Raw genomic sequence first — 15,472 nt, forward strand, 5'->3', positions numbered from 1 at the left:
TTTTAAGGAGGATTATAGTCTGGTACTGCCTAACTGAAACAGTTGTTTTGGTGTGTGTGTGTGTGTGTGTGTGTGTGTGTGTGTGTGTGTGTGTGTGTATGTGTGTGTGTTTGTATATGTATGTGTTCATGTATGCGCTCATGTGTGATGTTATACATGCACATATGTGTGCACATAGCTGGAGACCAGAGGTCAATCTTGAATGTCTTTCTCAGTTACAGTCTACCAAATTATTGAGACCAGGTCTGTCACTGAAACTAGAGCTCCCTGATTTGGCTAGATTGGCTGGCCAGGAACCACAGGCATCGCTTTGTTTTGGCCTTCCCAGTATTGTGTGCTACTACACCTGGCTTCTTTAAAATAATAATAATAATAATAATAATAATAATAATAATAATAATATATATTATAGTGTGTGTATGTCTGTGTGTGTGTGTGTGTGTGTGTGTGTGTGTGTGTGTGTGTATGTATGCGTACATGCTCACGTGATGAGTGCAGGTACCTGCAGAGGCTAGAGGCACCCAGAGCTGGAGTTCCAGTTGGTTATGAGCCTTCTGACATGAGAGCTCTCAACTGAGGAGCCGTCTTTCCAGCTTCATGTCTGGCTTTTTTATGTGTGTTCTGGGACTGAATCTCAGGTCCTCAGGCTTACATGTCAGTACCTTACTATCGGGTCATCTCCCTATCTCTAAAACACTTTTTTCCGTACTTTTGATTTGTATTTCTTGTGGGTTAACTTCGTCTAACCACAGTGCTCATTCACTGTTTTCCTATTTCCCTGTCATTTCCACTGAGAGTTTAGCAACTTTGTTAATCTTTTTGAAGAATCAGATTTTGTATTTCTTAGTCTTCTGTGTTCTTTATTTTCTTTACTTTCCCACTTACTGTAGTTGAGTTTTCTGTTCATTTTCTAACCCTTCACACTACTCTTTAACATGTTCATTTGGCTGTAGGACTTTTCTTCCAACTTTGCTATAGCTGCAGCTGAATTCTACATATATTGAAATGTCATATCTTTATTTTCATGTAGTTGAACTATTCATTCGCTGTGATTTCTTCTTTCCTATGAGTTATATAGACTTGCATTACTTAATTTCCAAGCCTTTGGAAACTCTGCCTGGTTTTTGTTTATTGTTTTCTTTTTTTTTGGTTTTTTTCGAGACAGGGTTTCACTGTGTAGCTTTGCGCCTTTCCTGGAACTCACTCTGTAGCCCAGGCTGGCCTCGAACTCACAGAGATCCGCCTGGCTCTGCCTCCCGAGTGCTGGGATTAAAGGCGTGTGCCACCACCACCTGGCTTGTTTTCTTTTTAATTCTCTTCAGATAGAACATTTTCTGTGTTTTAAGTCTGTTGAGGTTGTGGTTATGACTCACCATATGGTTTATTTTATACAGTATTATCAGTGAACATGATGATAAGAATAAATAATGTGCAGTTTGAAGAATAGTAAAATAGCTGAATTGAAACATTTATCCAAGTCTTTTGTCTTTCCTTATTTCTTATTTTGTCAGTTACCCAAAACTCACACTCAAATGTATGGTTAGAATTCTGTCTTTAAGATTTTTAGCATTGTTTTTTATATTTCTTAGCTGTGTTATTACATGCTACAGACTTTTTATTCTTTTGTTGTGGATAGAGCTTGCCATCATGAAGTTATGACTTCTCTCTATCTCTCTGTGGTCATACTTAGACATCTGTTCTGCCAGATGTTAGCACAGTTCATCATTTTTCTTCTTGTTTATGTGTGCATGATGTTTTTGCATACTAAACCTTTCTTTGATTTTATTTTTGAATTTCATTGTGAAAGTTTCTAGTTTTGCTATTTCAGTTTGATCTTTTCCTTTTTATTTATATTATTTAGTTGAATTATGTTTATTACTAATATACTTAAATTTAAAGCTACTATTGTAGTCTTTATTTTTTGTTTGTCCATGGAATTTTCTCCAGTTTTTCTTCACTCTTTTAGATTAATTTTATTTAATTTTATTTTCTATGCACTTTTAAACTTGCGTTCTTTAATTATACATTGAATGATTTACCTAGATATTGTAGTATGGCCTTGACTTGTTTGTGACTAGCAAAAATTTGTACTAATAGTACTTAAAAAACTTTTTTTGTAGTTTGGTTTTAAAGGACATTTTGCTATTTGTTGCATTGAAGCACACGTTCCCCTCTCCTTTGAAATCCTCAGGAAAATCAAAGCCATTGTTTTCTGTGCAGTTTTTAGTAGAGAAGGCTGACGCCAAGTGCCAAGTTGATTCTTTTTCACTTTTAGTGACTCATGGTTTCAGAGGTCTCATTCCGTGTTTGCAGGAAAGGATGGCAGAGCAGAGTGGCTTCCTTCTCCACAGCGGGGAAGCAGGGAAAGGGAGTGCCCACCCCTGCTGATATCCTTCTCCACAGCCAGGGAGCAGGGAAAGGGAGTGCCCACCCCTGCTGATATCTTTCTCCACAGCTGGGAAGCAGAGAAAGGAAGTGCCCCACCCTGCTGATATCTTTCTCCTTGTACTCTGTATGCCCGGCTTACCTGAAGTTCAGGACAGTTTCTCCACTTAATCCTTTCTGCAAATGCTGTTCCAGACCCAAAGCTATGGATCCCTGATCTCTGAGGTGCTTCTTAAAGCAGGTAGACAATCAGAATTTACTTGATAGTCAGTTTTCAGATCCCTTGATGTGATCTTGGTTTTGTAGAGGATTGAGTTTCAACATTTTGTTTTCTAGTGTTTGTTTACCGCCAACCCATCAGTGCACATCTCCTTTTCCACAGTGTACAGAGTGTAGGGCTTTAAAAATTCCCCATTATGGCTTTAATTAGGTTTTGGTAGTCAGTAGAATTTGATCCTCTTGTTTACAGTGTCATTCTGACATGAAATCTATGCTAGGTTTTATTCAACATGTAATTATTTAGTTTTAATTACGTTTTTATTTTATAGTAAATATTACCTTTATTTGTAGCACTCAACTTAAAGGACTGTTTGAAGTACGGAAGCTGTTTTTTTGAAAGACAAAATATTAAGGTATCTGTTTTGATTACATGTGTTTAGAACTTATTAGCCAATTAAACTTGAAAAATTGGCTTTTGAGGGCAGTAATTCATTTTATGTAGAGATGTTATAGTTATTCTTCTTATTCTGTAGATATTGAAAGCATTTATCTGGTATAATAGGACATCTTGCTGTCCATTTATTGCTTATATATTGTGTGTTCTAGAGTCCCACATTTTTTACCAAATGGTTCTTTGCTTATAATACATCTCCATATTGGCTTTGTACTCCAGAGACTTCTAGAGTGATTTATCAGAAAGATACTTATTTAAGGAACTGGGACAAATAACATCTTAAATGTTAATACAGTTTCCTTTCTCTTTTGTTTGTCAGCGTAGGAAATCTTTTTATTTTGATCTATCATTTTTTTTTTTTTTGATGAGACTCTTCAGATTTGAAAATAAAGCTACTTAGCTGTAAACAGAACTGGTCATATGCGTAAGATATGGATCTTATTCAAATTTGTGTAAAATAATTCTGTGGTAACCAAGTCAGTAGCTTAATTCATTTTATTTTCTTTGTAGATTAATTCTTTTAAAACTGTATTTTATAATTTACTCTGCGTGTAGTTTTGTCTTTTCTATCTTTTCTTCCATGGATATTCTTTGGAGTATCTTTTTTAATGGGAAGATGATAAGCAAGATTAAGAGGCCCGCAGTATGAGGATTAAGATAATGAACATTGTTTTGGAAAGGACGAAGATCTTGTAACATTGTATACTGTGGTGTTTTTAAATGTATTATTTTGTTTAATTTGATATCATGGGTGCCTTAGGTGTGCACACTTATAGGTGTGCTTTTGATATCTTATTTAATACATAACAACCAACACCATTGATAGGAGAGTGTTCTGGAATGACATGAATTTCTTGAGCATATTGGGTGAATAATAAACAAGATAAGTTTGGAGAACTGCAGGTATATGTTTTCTACAGCAGGGTGTTTGTGTCAGGGGAAACCACAAGGCAGCTTTGAAGCTACCTGAATTTTCTTAATTGACTGGATACATTGAGAGTAGAGCTTGAGAAGGAAGGTTCTGAGGGAAGGCTGGGTTTGATAGTAACTGATAAAATGCCTTGCTAGTCACAGCTTTGCTCCCATGGTGATAGGATAGTGATCCTGATCTGTTTGTCTGGGGACAGTGCCTGTTGAACATTGTTTTCCTGGGATGGTACCTTAGCTCCCAGACCCCTGCCCTCAGCAGGCTCGTGTTGTTGGATGATAGGTGATGGGGTCTTCCAACAGGTCATTTATTTTGTTATTGAGGATTACCTGTGGAGAGGAAGCAATTTTTCCTTGCACTTCATATTGTTATTTGCTTTCCTGTTTAATAGAAATAAAAGCAAAATTTAGGTAAGCCATATATATGTTAAACTTAAGATTTTAAAGGTTTGGAATCAGAATACTACAGCTTCCATGCTGTTGTTTTGGGTTGTTTGTGTGTTTGTTTTGTTTCTTTTTTGGTTTCATTTAAATTTTGTTTTGGGGGGAGAGTGCAAGGGGATGGGGAGATGAGTGGGATCAGGTTGCATGATGTGAAATCCACAAACAATAAAAAGTTAAAAATATTCTTAGTTAGCATGCATTAATTCTATATGTTATATGCATATTATATGCTAGTTAACATATAATAAAAAGTTAAAAAAATTCTTAGCATGCATTAATTCTATGTTATATGCATATTATATGCTAGTTAACATATAAATATATATAAACCCAATTATTGATGCCTATATAACAGTTAATATATTTGTTAATATGTAATTCTGTATTTTAATCTCATTTGTCAATATCTATGCATTTAATGTTGTATTTAAAATATAATTTTCTGTACCAATGTCTTGAGGATTTCTGTTTTCCTCTAATATTGTCAGTCTTAATATTTAGTTCTTTGATCCATTTCAAATTGAGTTTTGTGCAGGGTGAGAGATGGGCTCATGTTTAAATCTTCTGTGTTTAGATGTCTACTTTTCCAGAACCACCCTTTATTGGAAAGACTTCTCCATTCTTAAGTGCATATTTTGGGGCCTTGTCAAGAATTACTTTGGCTGCAGATGGTATATTTCAGTGATCAGTATTGAGCTCCATTCATTGGTGTATCTGTTTTTATTCAGACCTCGCATTGTGTTGCTGACTTCGATTGTATAGTGTAGCTATTTCTTAAATTCAGGTATTATGATGTCTCCAGCTTTGTTCAATTGTTCAGACTTTTTTGTGTTTCCACACTAACTTTTAGGATTATTTTTTTATAGCTTCATGAAGAATGCCATTGGCATTTTGACAGGGATTGCATTGAATTTGTAAATTGCTTTGGGGAGCTATGAATATTTTAACTATTAATTCTTTCAATACTTGAACAGGGGAAAATTTTTAGTATTTTTATGTCTTTCATTAATTTTGTTAAGATTTTGTACCATTTATTGTAGAATTCTTTTACTTCCTTGGTTAAATTTGTTTCTGGGCTTTTACTTTATAGCTGTTGTTATGAGTGTGCTCTCCTGATTTTCTCATCTTTCTCTCTGGTGTATTAAAATGCTTGAGTCAGCTAGCTACAAAGTTCAGTAGTAGAGCATTTTCCTAACATTTATAACACCCTGGGTTTGATTCCCAGGACCACCAAAAATAAAATTCAAATGCTGCAGAGGCCCTTTGCTTTCTTGTAAGAGAGGATCTTGATACGATAGCCCTAGAACTCATTGTGTAGCAAGGCTCACCTTGATCTACTGATCCACTTGCCTCAACTCCCCAAGCATTGCAATTACAGGTTTGTGCCATTGTGCCTGGTTGCAATGAGTTTTGTATGTTGGCTTTGTATCCTGCGACATTATTGAATTCTCTTGTTAGTTCTAATAGTCTTCTGGTGAAGTTTTTAGGATTTTCTGCATGTAGTATTAGATCATCTAATAGTTCGACTTCATCCCTGTCTAGTTGCATATCCTGTATTTCTTGTTCATGTTTAATTGATTTAACAAAGATTTCTGGCACTGTATTCAATGAAAGTTATAAGAGTAGACACCCTTTTCTAGATGACCAGTACTACTGTGTACTGTGGCGAGATTTTATAATTGTGATTGAGTCATTATGAGATGCAGATTCTGTTCTCATTATCTACCAATCTGTCTTTAATCTCATTTAACATAAGTTTTTAGGCTCTTTCAGGCCTAGAATTTCTATTTTTTATTTTCCTGAGTTTTTTGTTGGCTTTACAGAGATTAGTTTTATATTCATTGCAAGCATGGTTATAAGTACTACTTTAAAATCTTTGCCTACCAATTCAAACATCTGACCTACTGTGGAGTTCATGTACATTCACTACATTTTTCATCTCCCCACCCCAGGAATGGAGCACATTTTATGGATTTGTTTGTATATGTAGTATATAAAAAAACCTATCCTGGGCCTGATGAATGTCATACTGGTAATACAATTGTGTTATCTGCAGGAATGTGATCTTAAGTCTTTGTTTTAGCAGTGCATTAACTGGGCTTGAGGTTGCAGAGTGCTTGTATTTAGGCGGACAGCTGAAATTTTGGTTTCATGCTTTCATTCTTAGCTGTTTAGAATTTGCTGTTCTTAAGATGATTTAAGATTCAGACAGAGCTTTGAAAATAGTTTACATATACAATTTTTGGATATCACAGAGTTGGGCATATAGCTTAGTGGTTCAGCACTTACCTCGAATTTTTGGATATCATCTTTGACTTTTTCTTATAGGATTCACCTTTCATTGTCTCTTTTTTCCAGTTGGTCTTTGGTGGTTTTTCTAATCAGAGAGTTTTCTGTTGGGTTTATCTGTTCTGGGTGTACAGTCTTGAGAATACCCACAGAATGGAAGCTTATAAAATGGCAGCTTTCTCATTGCTGTTTACTTTTCAATAATTTGTATCCCATCCCATCCCCAGCAAAATCTTGCTTTTGGTCACTTTCCTGTGCCTTATTATAGTTGTTTTAGTTATCTATAGGATTATGAGTCTGCTAGAAGAATTCTTGTCAATACTCTGACCAGGACTCTAAATTCATTGCTTCTTAGCACATAATGTATCGTACCTAATAAAATGATTCATTTTATGTGATTCACCGGGTTGGAATGAGTTAATGGTCTTACTTGTATGTTGAGAAAATAGAAATAATAGTGGATAGATAAAAGAGATCCTAAGGATAATGAAAACACTGTTTTTATGGATCCTGTTGTTAAATACATTTGATTTGTTCTCTTATTTGAGGAGACTTAAGGCTTTATTTGAATGTTTGAGACTCTCCCTTGTTTCCCTCTTCCTTGTCCCCTGTGGGGCTGTTTATCTGTTCTAGCATCTCAGGAGACCGAGGCACATTGAGTCCTGGACTTTAGAAGTTCAAGACTAGTCTGAGTAACACAGGGAGCCTCTATTGCAAAAACATCCAAAGACAACAGCAAAACAGCAAACCTTTTACTTGCTAACACCTGTGTGTGTGTGTGTGTGTGTGTGTGTGTGTGTGTGTGTGTGTTGCACTCACCTGTGTAAGCAAATGTGCAGGCCAGACGTTCATGTGAGGATGCCTTCCTCAGTCAGTTTTCTACCTTACTTTTTGAGAGAGATTCTCTCATTGACTTTAGAGCTCACCATTTGGCTAGATCAGTCAGCAAGCAGGTTCCAGAATCTGCCACAATCTACCTGTCTCCACCCCTCAGTGCTGAAGTTATACCATGCCCAGCTTTGGATGTCAGTGCTCGGGATCTGAATTTCAGCCCTCATGTTTTCACGACCACCACTCTACCCACTGAGCCGTCCTCCTTACCTCTATTTGCTTACATTTTTTTTCCTTAGCACGAACACAGCATGTTGTATCTAAAGTCATATGTGATACATAAAGTCAGATGATTAGTTAAAGTAACATATCAATAATCACACACTTCTTTTTTTCTCTCTGTCTCCTCCAGCCGTACACCTGAAGATACTTCCCCAGCAAATTTACACTGTAGAAGTATTACTAATTATAACTTACATGACAATCTTTTATCCTATTATTTGTAGTTCAAAATTTCTCCTTCTCTAACATTTTAATTGTACCTTAATTTCCTTCAAGATTCACACATCTATATTTCTTCCTATAATTTTAAGTGAGAGTGATCATGTATCTTTCATATACTTGCTTTGCACAATTAATTTTGGGGTCTAGAATTGAAACTAAGTACTTTTGAGTAATTTCGAAGGTCAAATTGCATTTTTAACTAAAGGTAGACTAAATCTATTTAATAAACTCTGTTCATTGTAGGTCCAGATCAAGACCTCGTCCACGTTCCCACAGTCGAAGCAGTGAAAGGTCCAGTCACAGAAGAACCCGTAGCAGGTCTAGGGAGAGAGAGCGACGGAAAGCCCGGGACAAAGAGAAGAGAGAGAAGGAGAAGGAAAAAGGCAAGGACAAAGAAGTGTACAGCATCAAACGGGGGTGAGTTGATGAGAATCTGCTGCTGTGAGTAGGGATTGCACAGCAGTGTGCAAACCAAACTGCTGCTCTGAGGTGCTTCCTGTTCCTACCCTTGTGGGTAAATTCCTTTAAGAGTGAAAGAAGGTAAGGGCTTGCAGTACCTTCCATGTTTCTTGAAGTAATTTTTCTCTAAAAATTACTCAGTTAATTTTAATAACAGCTTGTAACTCTTCTTACATCATTTTCTGTTTTGTCTTTCTTTCTTTCTTTCTTTCTTTCTTTCTTTCTTTCTTTCTTTCTTTCTTTCTTTCTTTCTTTCTTTCTTTTTCTTTCTTCCTTCCTTCCTTCCTTCCTTCCTTCCTTCCTTTTCTTTCCTTCCTTTCTTCCTTCCTTCCTTCCTTTCTTTCTTTCTTTTCTTTTCTTTTTTTTTCTTTCTTGCTGAGGATTGAACCCAGGGCCTTGTGCTTCCTAGGCAAGCAAGCGCTCTACCACTGAGCTAAATCCCCAACCCCTGTCTTTATTTTTAAAAAGAGTTATTTTTTTTTTTTAAAAAAAATATGTATATGTGTGTGTCTGCATGGGGGTACATGCCTGTCTTAGGAGGGTTTCTATTGCTGTGAAGAGACACCATGACCATAGCAACTCTTATAAAGAAAAATATTTAATTGAGGTGGTAGCTTACAGTTTTAGAGGTTCAGTCCATTCTCATCATGGCAGGGAGCATGGCAGCATGTAGGCAGATGTGGTATTGGAGGAGTAACGAGAGTCCTACATCTTGTAGGCAACAGGAAGTTAGCTGAAATAAGGGATGGTATCCTGAGCATAGGAAACCTCAAAGTCTGCCCCCACAGTCATATGCTTTCTCTAACAAGGCCATGCCCACGCTAACAAGGCCACACTTCCTAAAAGTGCTACTCCATATGAGATTATGGGGCCAATTACATTCAAACTACCACAGTACACTTGTGTTCAGGTACCCAAGGAGGCCAGAGAAGGTATGAGGGGGGCATCTGATACTCTGTAACTAGAATTACTGGCTCTGGTCCTCTCTAAGAGTTTCAGGTTCTCTTAACTCCTGAGCCATGCTCCACATCCTCTATGCTTAACTTTTATGTCATATTTACAGTAATGATGTGAAGCCCTGTCTGGATTGTTGGCTTTTAAACACTTTCTGAAATGTTAACCTTGTGGCAAAAGTTGAAAACATGAGTAAATTATTATGTAATTTTTCTTGATCATCCACAACTATCCTAGAAAAATTCAAGTTCTAGTTTTAGAAAGTTATAAGAAAGGAGATAAGGGTTAGATATTGTATAATTTCTTTTCTCATTGCTTTTCTCACACCTGACATTTATAACAATTGCTTTCTAAGAATATTTTATCTTTTAACCATTGGTACAAGTTTTTCTTGTTTCTGTTCATTTTTCTCCCAAATTTTAAGAACTTACAGATATCTTATTCTTAGACAATTGTTCTTAGAAGGTGAAATTTCTCTAACATGAAAACATATTTTTTCTTCTTATTATTATTGTATTGAAATAAGATCTAACATCATTTTGTTAAACTATTTTTTTGAGAACTTCACACATGAGCACATCTAAATCACTCTTGCCTCTCCCTCCCCCCAACTCCTCCTTTGTCCCCCAACTCCCTCCCACATTCATGGCTGCTTCCTTAATTATTGTTGTTAAATTGCATGTATGTACAACATATTGAGTCCATTTAGTGTTGCTCATATGTACATGTTTCCAGGACAAAATACTTGGAATTGGACAACCTGTGTGGGAGCTTATCCCTGGAAAAAATTGTTTCTCCCTTTCTCAGCCACCAGTGACTGTAATTCTTCATCTAGGCATGAAATCTTGTAGAATTTCTCCTATCCATATTGGCATGTTTACTGATGTTATTATGCAGATCTTATACAGGAAGCATATTGTTGAGGTTCTTTGGTTCAGCTCCCCTCTCATATGTGGAAGACATCTCACAGCAGGGCTCCAGTCCTCTGGCCCTTAGAGTCCTTCCTGCCACTCTTCTGCCATGTTCCCTAAGGCTTAGGTAGAAGAGTTGAATTGCAGATGTCACTTGGGGTTTGGCATGCTATGATCACTTACTCTCTGAATTTTGGCCACTTGTGGATCTCTATAATAGTCTCCATCTATGCAAAAAGAAATACCTTCAATGAGAGGTGAGGGGCCACACTTAATTGTAGGTGTATGTATAACTATTTAGAATAAAATTAGAAATTATATTGGTTAAGGAAAATGGCAGTAATAGGTTCTCTTCTAGGGTCTCTGACCTTTCAGCCATAGTTAGTTAACTAGGTTCACAGTACCATGCATGTATTCCTTCCCATTGAACATGCCTTGAGTCCAATTATACACTTGTTGGCCACCCCCAAGATAAATATACCATTATTGTTTCACTGGGGATATCTTACCACTTATATCTCAGACTATTACTGAAAGACAATACTCAGAAATTTGAAACGTCACAGGGTCTCATACTTGCAACTTGGTGTGATGATGCTGAACATTATGTATCCTAGCAGCATCACTCATGGATTAGTATATGAGGTTTCTTTACCAGCATCTTGATCCACATGTAATAATATATAGTTAACTACTTTACAACATCTTTTGGAGCAGTTTAGAAAATTGTGTATGAATAAGTAAATAGGCACCATTCTACTGTTCTGAAATCAAAGCACCATCTTCAAGAGTAGAATATAAATGGACTTAATTTAAATCCATCGTCAATCATTATTTAAATCACTATGCAGAAAAAGAACAATTGCTTTTGTGGTGCTTATTGAATACTGATGTATTTTGAATGTCTTGTCTCCCCAGCCCACCAAATTAGATATTTGGAGATTTGGTGCAGTATTGTTAGGACATGAGATCTTTTCAGAGGTGATTAAGCAAAGAAAACTTTGCTTTATTAAATGAATTAATATTGTTATGGCAGAGTGGGATTTGTTTCTGAAGTAGTAGATTCCCTGAAGTATTTTCTTGACCTCTGTTTACCCTTCTGTCATGAAATAGCAAAGAAAGCCCTTCCAGAAGCCAGCCAGCCATGTGTGACTACTTGGCCTCCAAACTCTATGTCAATAAGTTTCTGTTCATTTTAAAGAATCAGGTCTGAGGGATTCTACTGCAGTTACACAGAACAGAGCAAGCCATCAACTACAATGTTATCATGTTACTATGAGTCAAGTTAGGATTCATGTGGAGCAGTTAGTTTTCCAAAGATGACCTGCTCTGTGGAGAGTTTTGCCATTATCTCCTTACTAGTGCCTCAGTAGACAAGATACTGCTCTAGGTTAAACACCACGGTTTCTGGAATATTCTGCTCCAAATTTAGACTTAAGTTTATACATTCTAATGATAACTTTCTGAACTTTATACTTTCTGAGAAAGTTAAGAATTTCTGTCTGATTATATAATTGATTCTTCTGTAAAATGGGAAGTTGGTACTTTAAAAGCTTTAAGCATAGAAGCGGGTGTAAGATCACTATTACAATGTAATAATCATAACTTAGGAATGTAAGGTACACATCAACCTTGGCAGTGTTCCAGTGTTTGCAACTTTGAGTTCCATGTGTAATTCCTGTTGAGAACGTATTTTCCTCCCTCTACCTGATGTTTGGCAGAAAATGTTGGAAGTGATTTGAGAAAGCTGGACTCTGAGTTTTGACAGCAGTTGCATACTTACAAAGCCTGTCATGTTTTTCCTTACCTCTTACTTCTTTATGCAGCAGGAAGTCACTTATGCTAATTTACTCTAATTTGCATATAGGTTATAGAGTTCTGTGGTGCAGAGCATGCTTAGAACTCCTTTTAAGTGTCTGTTTGGATCAAAGCAGGGCTGTGTGATAGCTGTTGTCTGACACCAAGCTGTGTGGTGTTGTTTTCATTAAACATTTATCACACTTCCAATGTGACAGCAGGCAACTTTGTGCCAAGAGAACATGTTTTCATGCAAAATTTATTGAAAAAGATGAGACTTTGTAAAAAGATCTTGTTGCCTTTCACCAGTGGCGAAGGGTAAATGTTTGGTTAGAAAGTAGTGTACCTTGAACATGTGTCATCGTAACAAAAAGAAGCTTCATACTGGCAGTGTTACTAAGCAGGTAAACAAATCTATCTTTAAAGAAATACATGCTCTGGACTCTTCTCTTCCAAATTAAAGTTTCTGTGATTTTCTTGTTTATTGATTTTCACAACTATGGCCTATTCTGTTGGGTATATGTTTATGTTATAATGAAACATCACATTCTGGTTCCCATTATGTTAGTTTGAGTGTTAGATTTAATTCAACCAAAACAACTTGTCAATTTTTCAAAAAGATGAGGTCAAGAAAGGGAACATACTATGACACAAAAAACAAAAATAGATAAAAGCTTCATTAGTTCACCCTCGGGCCAGCACTTTTCTCTTATTCATTATATCAATATAGTTTAATTATTACATAGTTTCTCCAATGGATTTGACATAGATTATGCCTGATGAAGGTTTTAATGGCAGAAATTTTAGGTTTATGTTTTTTAAGGTGATTGCCTGGCCATGAAAAGCCTTAAAACAGCGCTTCTGCACCTTCCTAATGCTGCGGCCCTTTAATACAGTTGCTTATTTTGTGGCCTGTGGGCATGTCTACACGGGGTGTTGTCTTGATTAATGATCCTTGCAGAAGGGCCCAGCTCACTGTAGGCAGTGTCATCCCTGGGCAGGTGCTCCCGGGTTGTATAAGAAAGCAAACTGAGCATGTCATGGGAGCAAGTCATGGGGAGCCATCCAGGGAACAGTGGTTCCCCATGGTCTCTACTTCCGTTCCTGCCTCTAGGTTCCATCCTTGAGTTTCTAACTTGTCTTTCCTCAACAATGGTATGCAGGAGTAAGCCAAATAGACCTTTTCCTTTTTGACAGTGGTTTTGCTCAGTGTTTTATCATAGCGTCAGAACGCAAACCAGGACTATACTTTTTCCTCACTTCTTTGTCTTCATGAAGGTTGCCCCCTCAGCATGAAATACTTTTTTCTCTACCTTTCCTCATTTCCAACTCATCTTTTAGATGTTGATTCATTCATAAAATAGTCCCTGCTCCTCAAGAGTAAGCTAAGTGACCTTCTTGTTAGCTACTAATAGAATTTTGCCAAATCTGAAGAGAATTTTGTAATTTTGTAACTACAAAGTACCTTGCATATCTTAGTCAAAATTGTCTTTATTTAGATTTATTTATTAAGTACACATTTATATAATGAATAATAGATTATTTTAGATGTTGTTTATAGGAAAATGAGGTAAGTATTTAAACGTTTTTAAGTGATAAAATTAACTTGTTGGTATTGATAAAATTGACTTGTTGATATTAGACATATAACCACCCTTTTGTACTGCTTCATGCCTGCTCACTAGTACATGTGCAAACACACATATTCACAGTACCTCCAAATCTTAAGACTACATTAAAACAATTCTAGTTGAGTTACTCTATCTCTTTTTCTATTTTAAATATTGCCAATCATGCTGTCATTAATTTTGTATAGTATCTGTTGTTTAAAAAAACACTTCTAGGATGAATATTTTAGATACTGATTAAAATACTAGTTCTCATTGATAATCTTCATGCCTGCCCTAATTGATTTTAGTATTTCTACTCTCTTGATTCAGTACATGGTTATAGGACAAAATATCAGAGTTAAACAGACTATTCCATCAAGGTTTTTAACAGAAAGCCTTAATACTTGCCCTCAGCTCATTTATATGAAACTTTGAAGCTGAAGATTCTGCACTGTTGTTAGAGGATGTAGAGGGAATAAACTTGGAATGCCACCCAAGTTCTTTATAAACAGTAAACAAGCAGGCCTTCTAAAACCTGAGGTGTCACTCATGAATCACCCATTACGAGCCTAATGTTTATCTCACTGTAAAGCACTTTGAGTGTCCCAGATGTGAATTATGCTAAACCAAATAGAAGCAGACTTGCCACTATTTTTAAATAATTCAAGTTTATTTATATCTCTTCAACTTTCTTCCTAGTTTGGTGATCATTGGAGTGACAGCTCTAAAACAGAACAGATTGGAATAAAATAAACCTATGATGGATCAGTTAGGTAAATGTTGATCAGCACAGGTAGGAAGTCAGAAATTTGTCCAGGAGTAGTGGCAAAAACCTGGCAGGTGAGCACTGGGAAGAGAGCCATCACTGTGAGTTTGATACTAGCCTGGACCACATAGCAAGTTCCAAAGTGGCCAGGGCTGTATAGTGATGTCCTGTCTCAAAACACACACTCTGGGGTGAGGGAGCGCTTGAGGAAAAGAAGGGGAAGGAAGGAGGGAGGGAGAGAAAATAAGGACATCAAGAGTGTAACTTCCTTTGATAAAGCAGAAAAGATATAAATGTCTGGTGTTTCTGAAACTCAGTGTGTTATACAGGGCAGTTTATAAGTGATTGGTTTAAATGTTCCTGACATCCTTGTGATGGAAATGAGCATAACCAGATGATAGTAATAATTGGATGTTGCTATGAGCTGTACTTTTCCACTATAGCAGAGTAGGTTGTAACAAACTATTCATGTAAGTGGTGGTTATGTATCTTAGATTTTAAGGCACTGAAATTATCTGATAAAAGAAAAGCTCCAGATGGTTTCACTGATTCTAATGCTTTTCATTTAGTGCTAAGGCTATAATCCATGGATTCTGAGATTGGATATAACTATAGAAAGATAGACATGTATCTCAGCTGGACCTGTGGGTACAGACCTAGAGCACTTATAAATGCCATTACGTATGTGATGATGTCAGCAGTTACATTTAGGAAAATGTAAGAATGAGTGCTACTATTTAAATTCTCCCTGAACTCCTCCTACAACCGGTTTTGAAATGGCAACTTTTGGCCCCTGTGGAATATGCCAGACTGTTGACAGTCCACCTGAAAGTATCACTGAAAACCAATTTGATTGCCATGTTGCAGTCTTTGCTTTAAAATAAAAACAAAGGAGGTGAATAAAAAGAGAAAGTAGTAGATA

At 36.5% G+C, this 15,472-nt stretch overlaps 1 protein-coding gene across 1 annotated transcript in view; it reads left to right on the plus strand.

The window, feature by feature from the left end:
- Positions 1–15,472, plus strand: part of Rsrc1 (arginine and serine rich coiled-coil 1) — a 323,363-nt gene that overhangs the window by 76,564 nt on the left and 231,327 nt on the right. Inside the window, exon 4 of the mRNA XM_059265450.1 lies at positions 8,297–8,470. Within this exon, the coding sequence (XP_059121433.1) occupies positions 8,297–8,470 (174 nt within the window). The remainder of the gene's footprint in view (positions 1–8,296; positions 8,471–15,472) is intronic.

The sequence above is a fragment of the Peromyscus eremicus genome, chromosome 6, assembly GCF_949786415.1.
Source record: "Peromyscus eremicus chromosome 6, PerEre_H2_v1, whole genome shotgun sequence".
NCBI lineage: Eukaryota > Metazoa > Chordata > Mammalia > Rodentia > Cricetidae > Peromyscus > Peromyscus eremicus.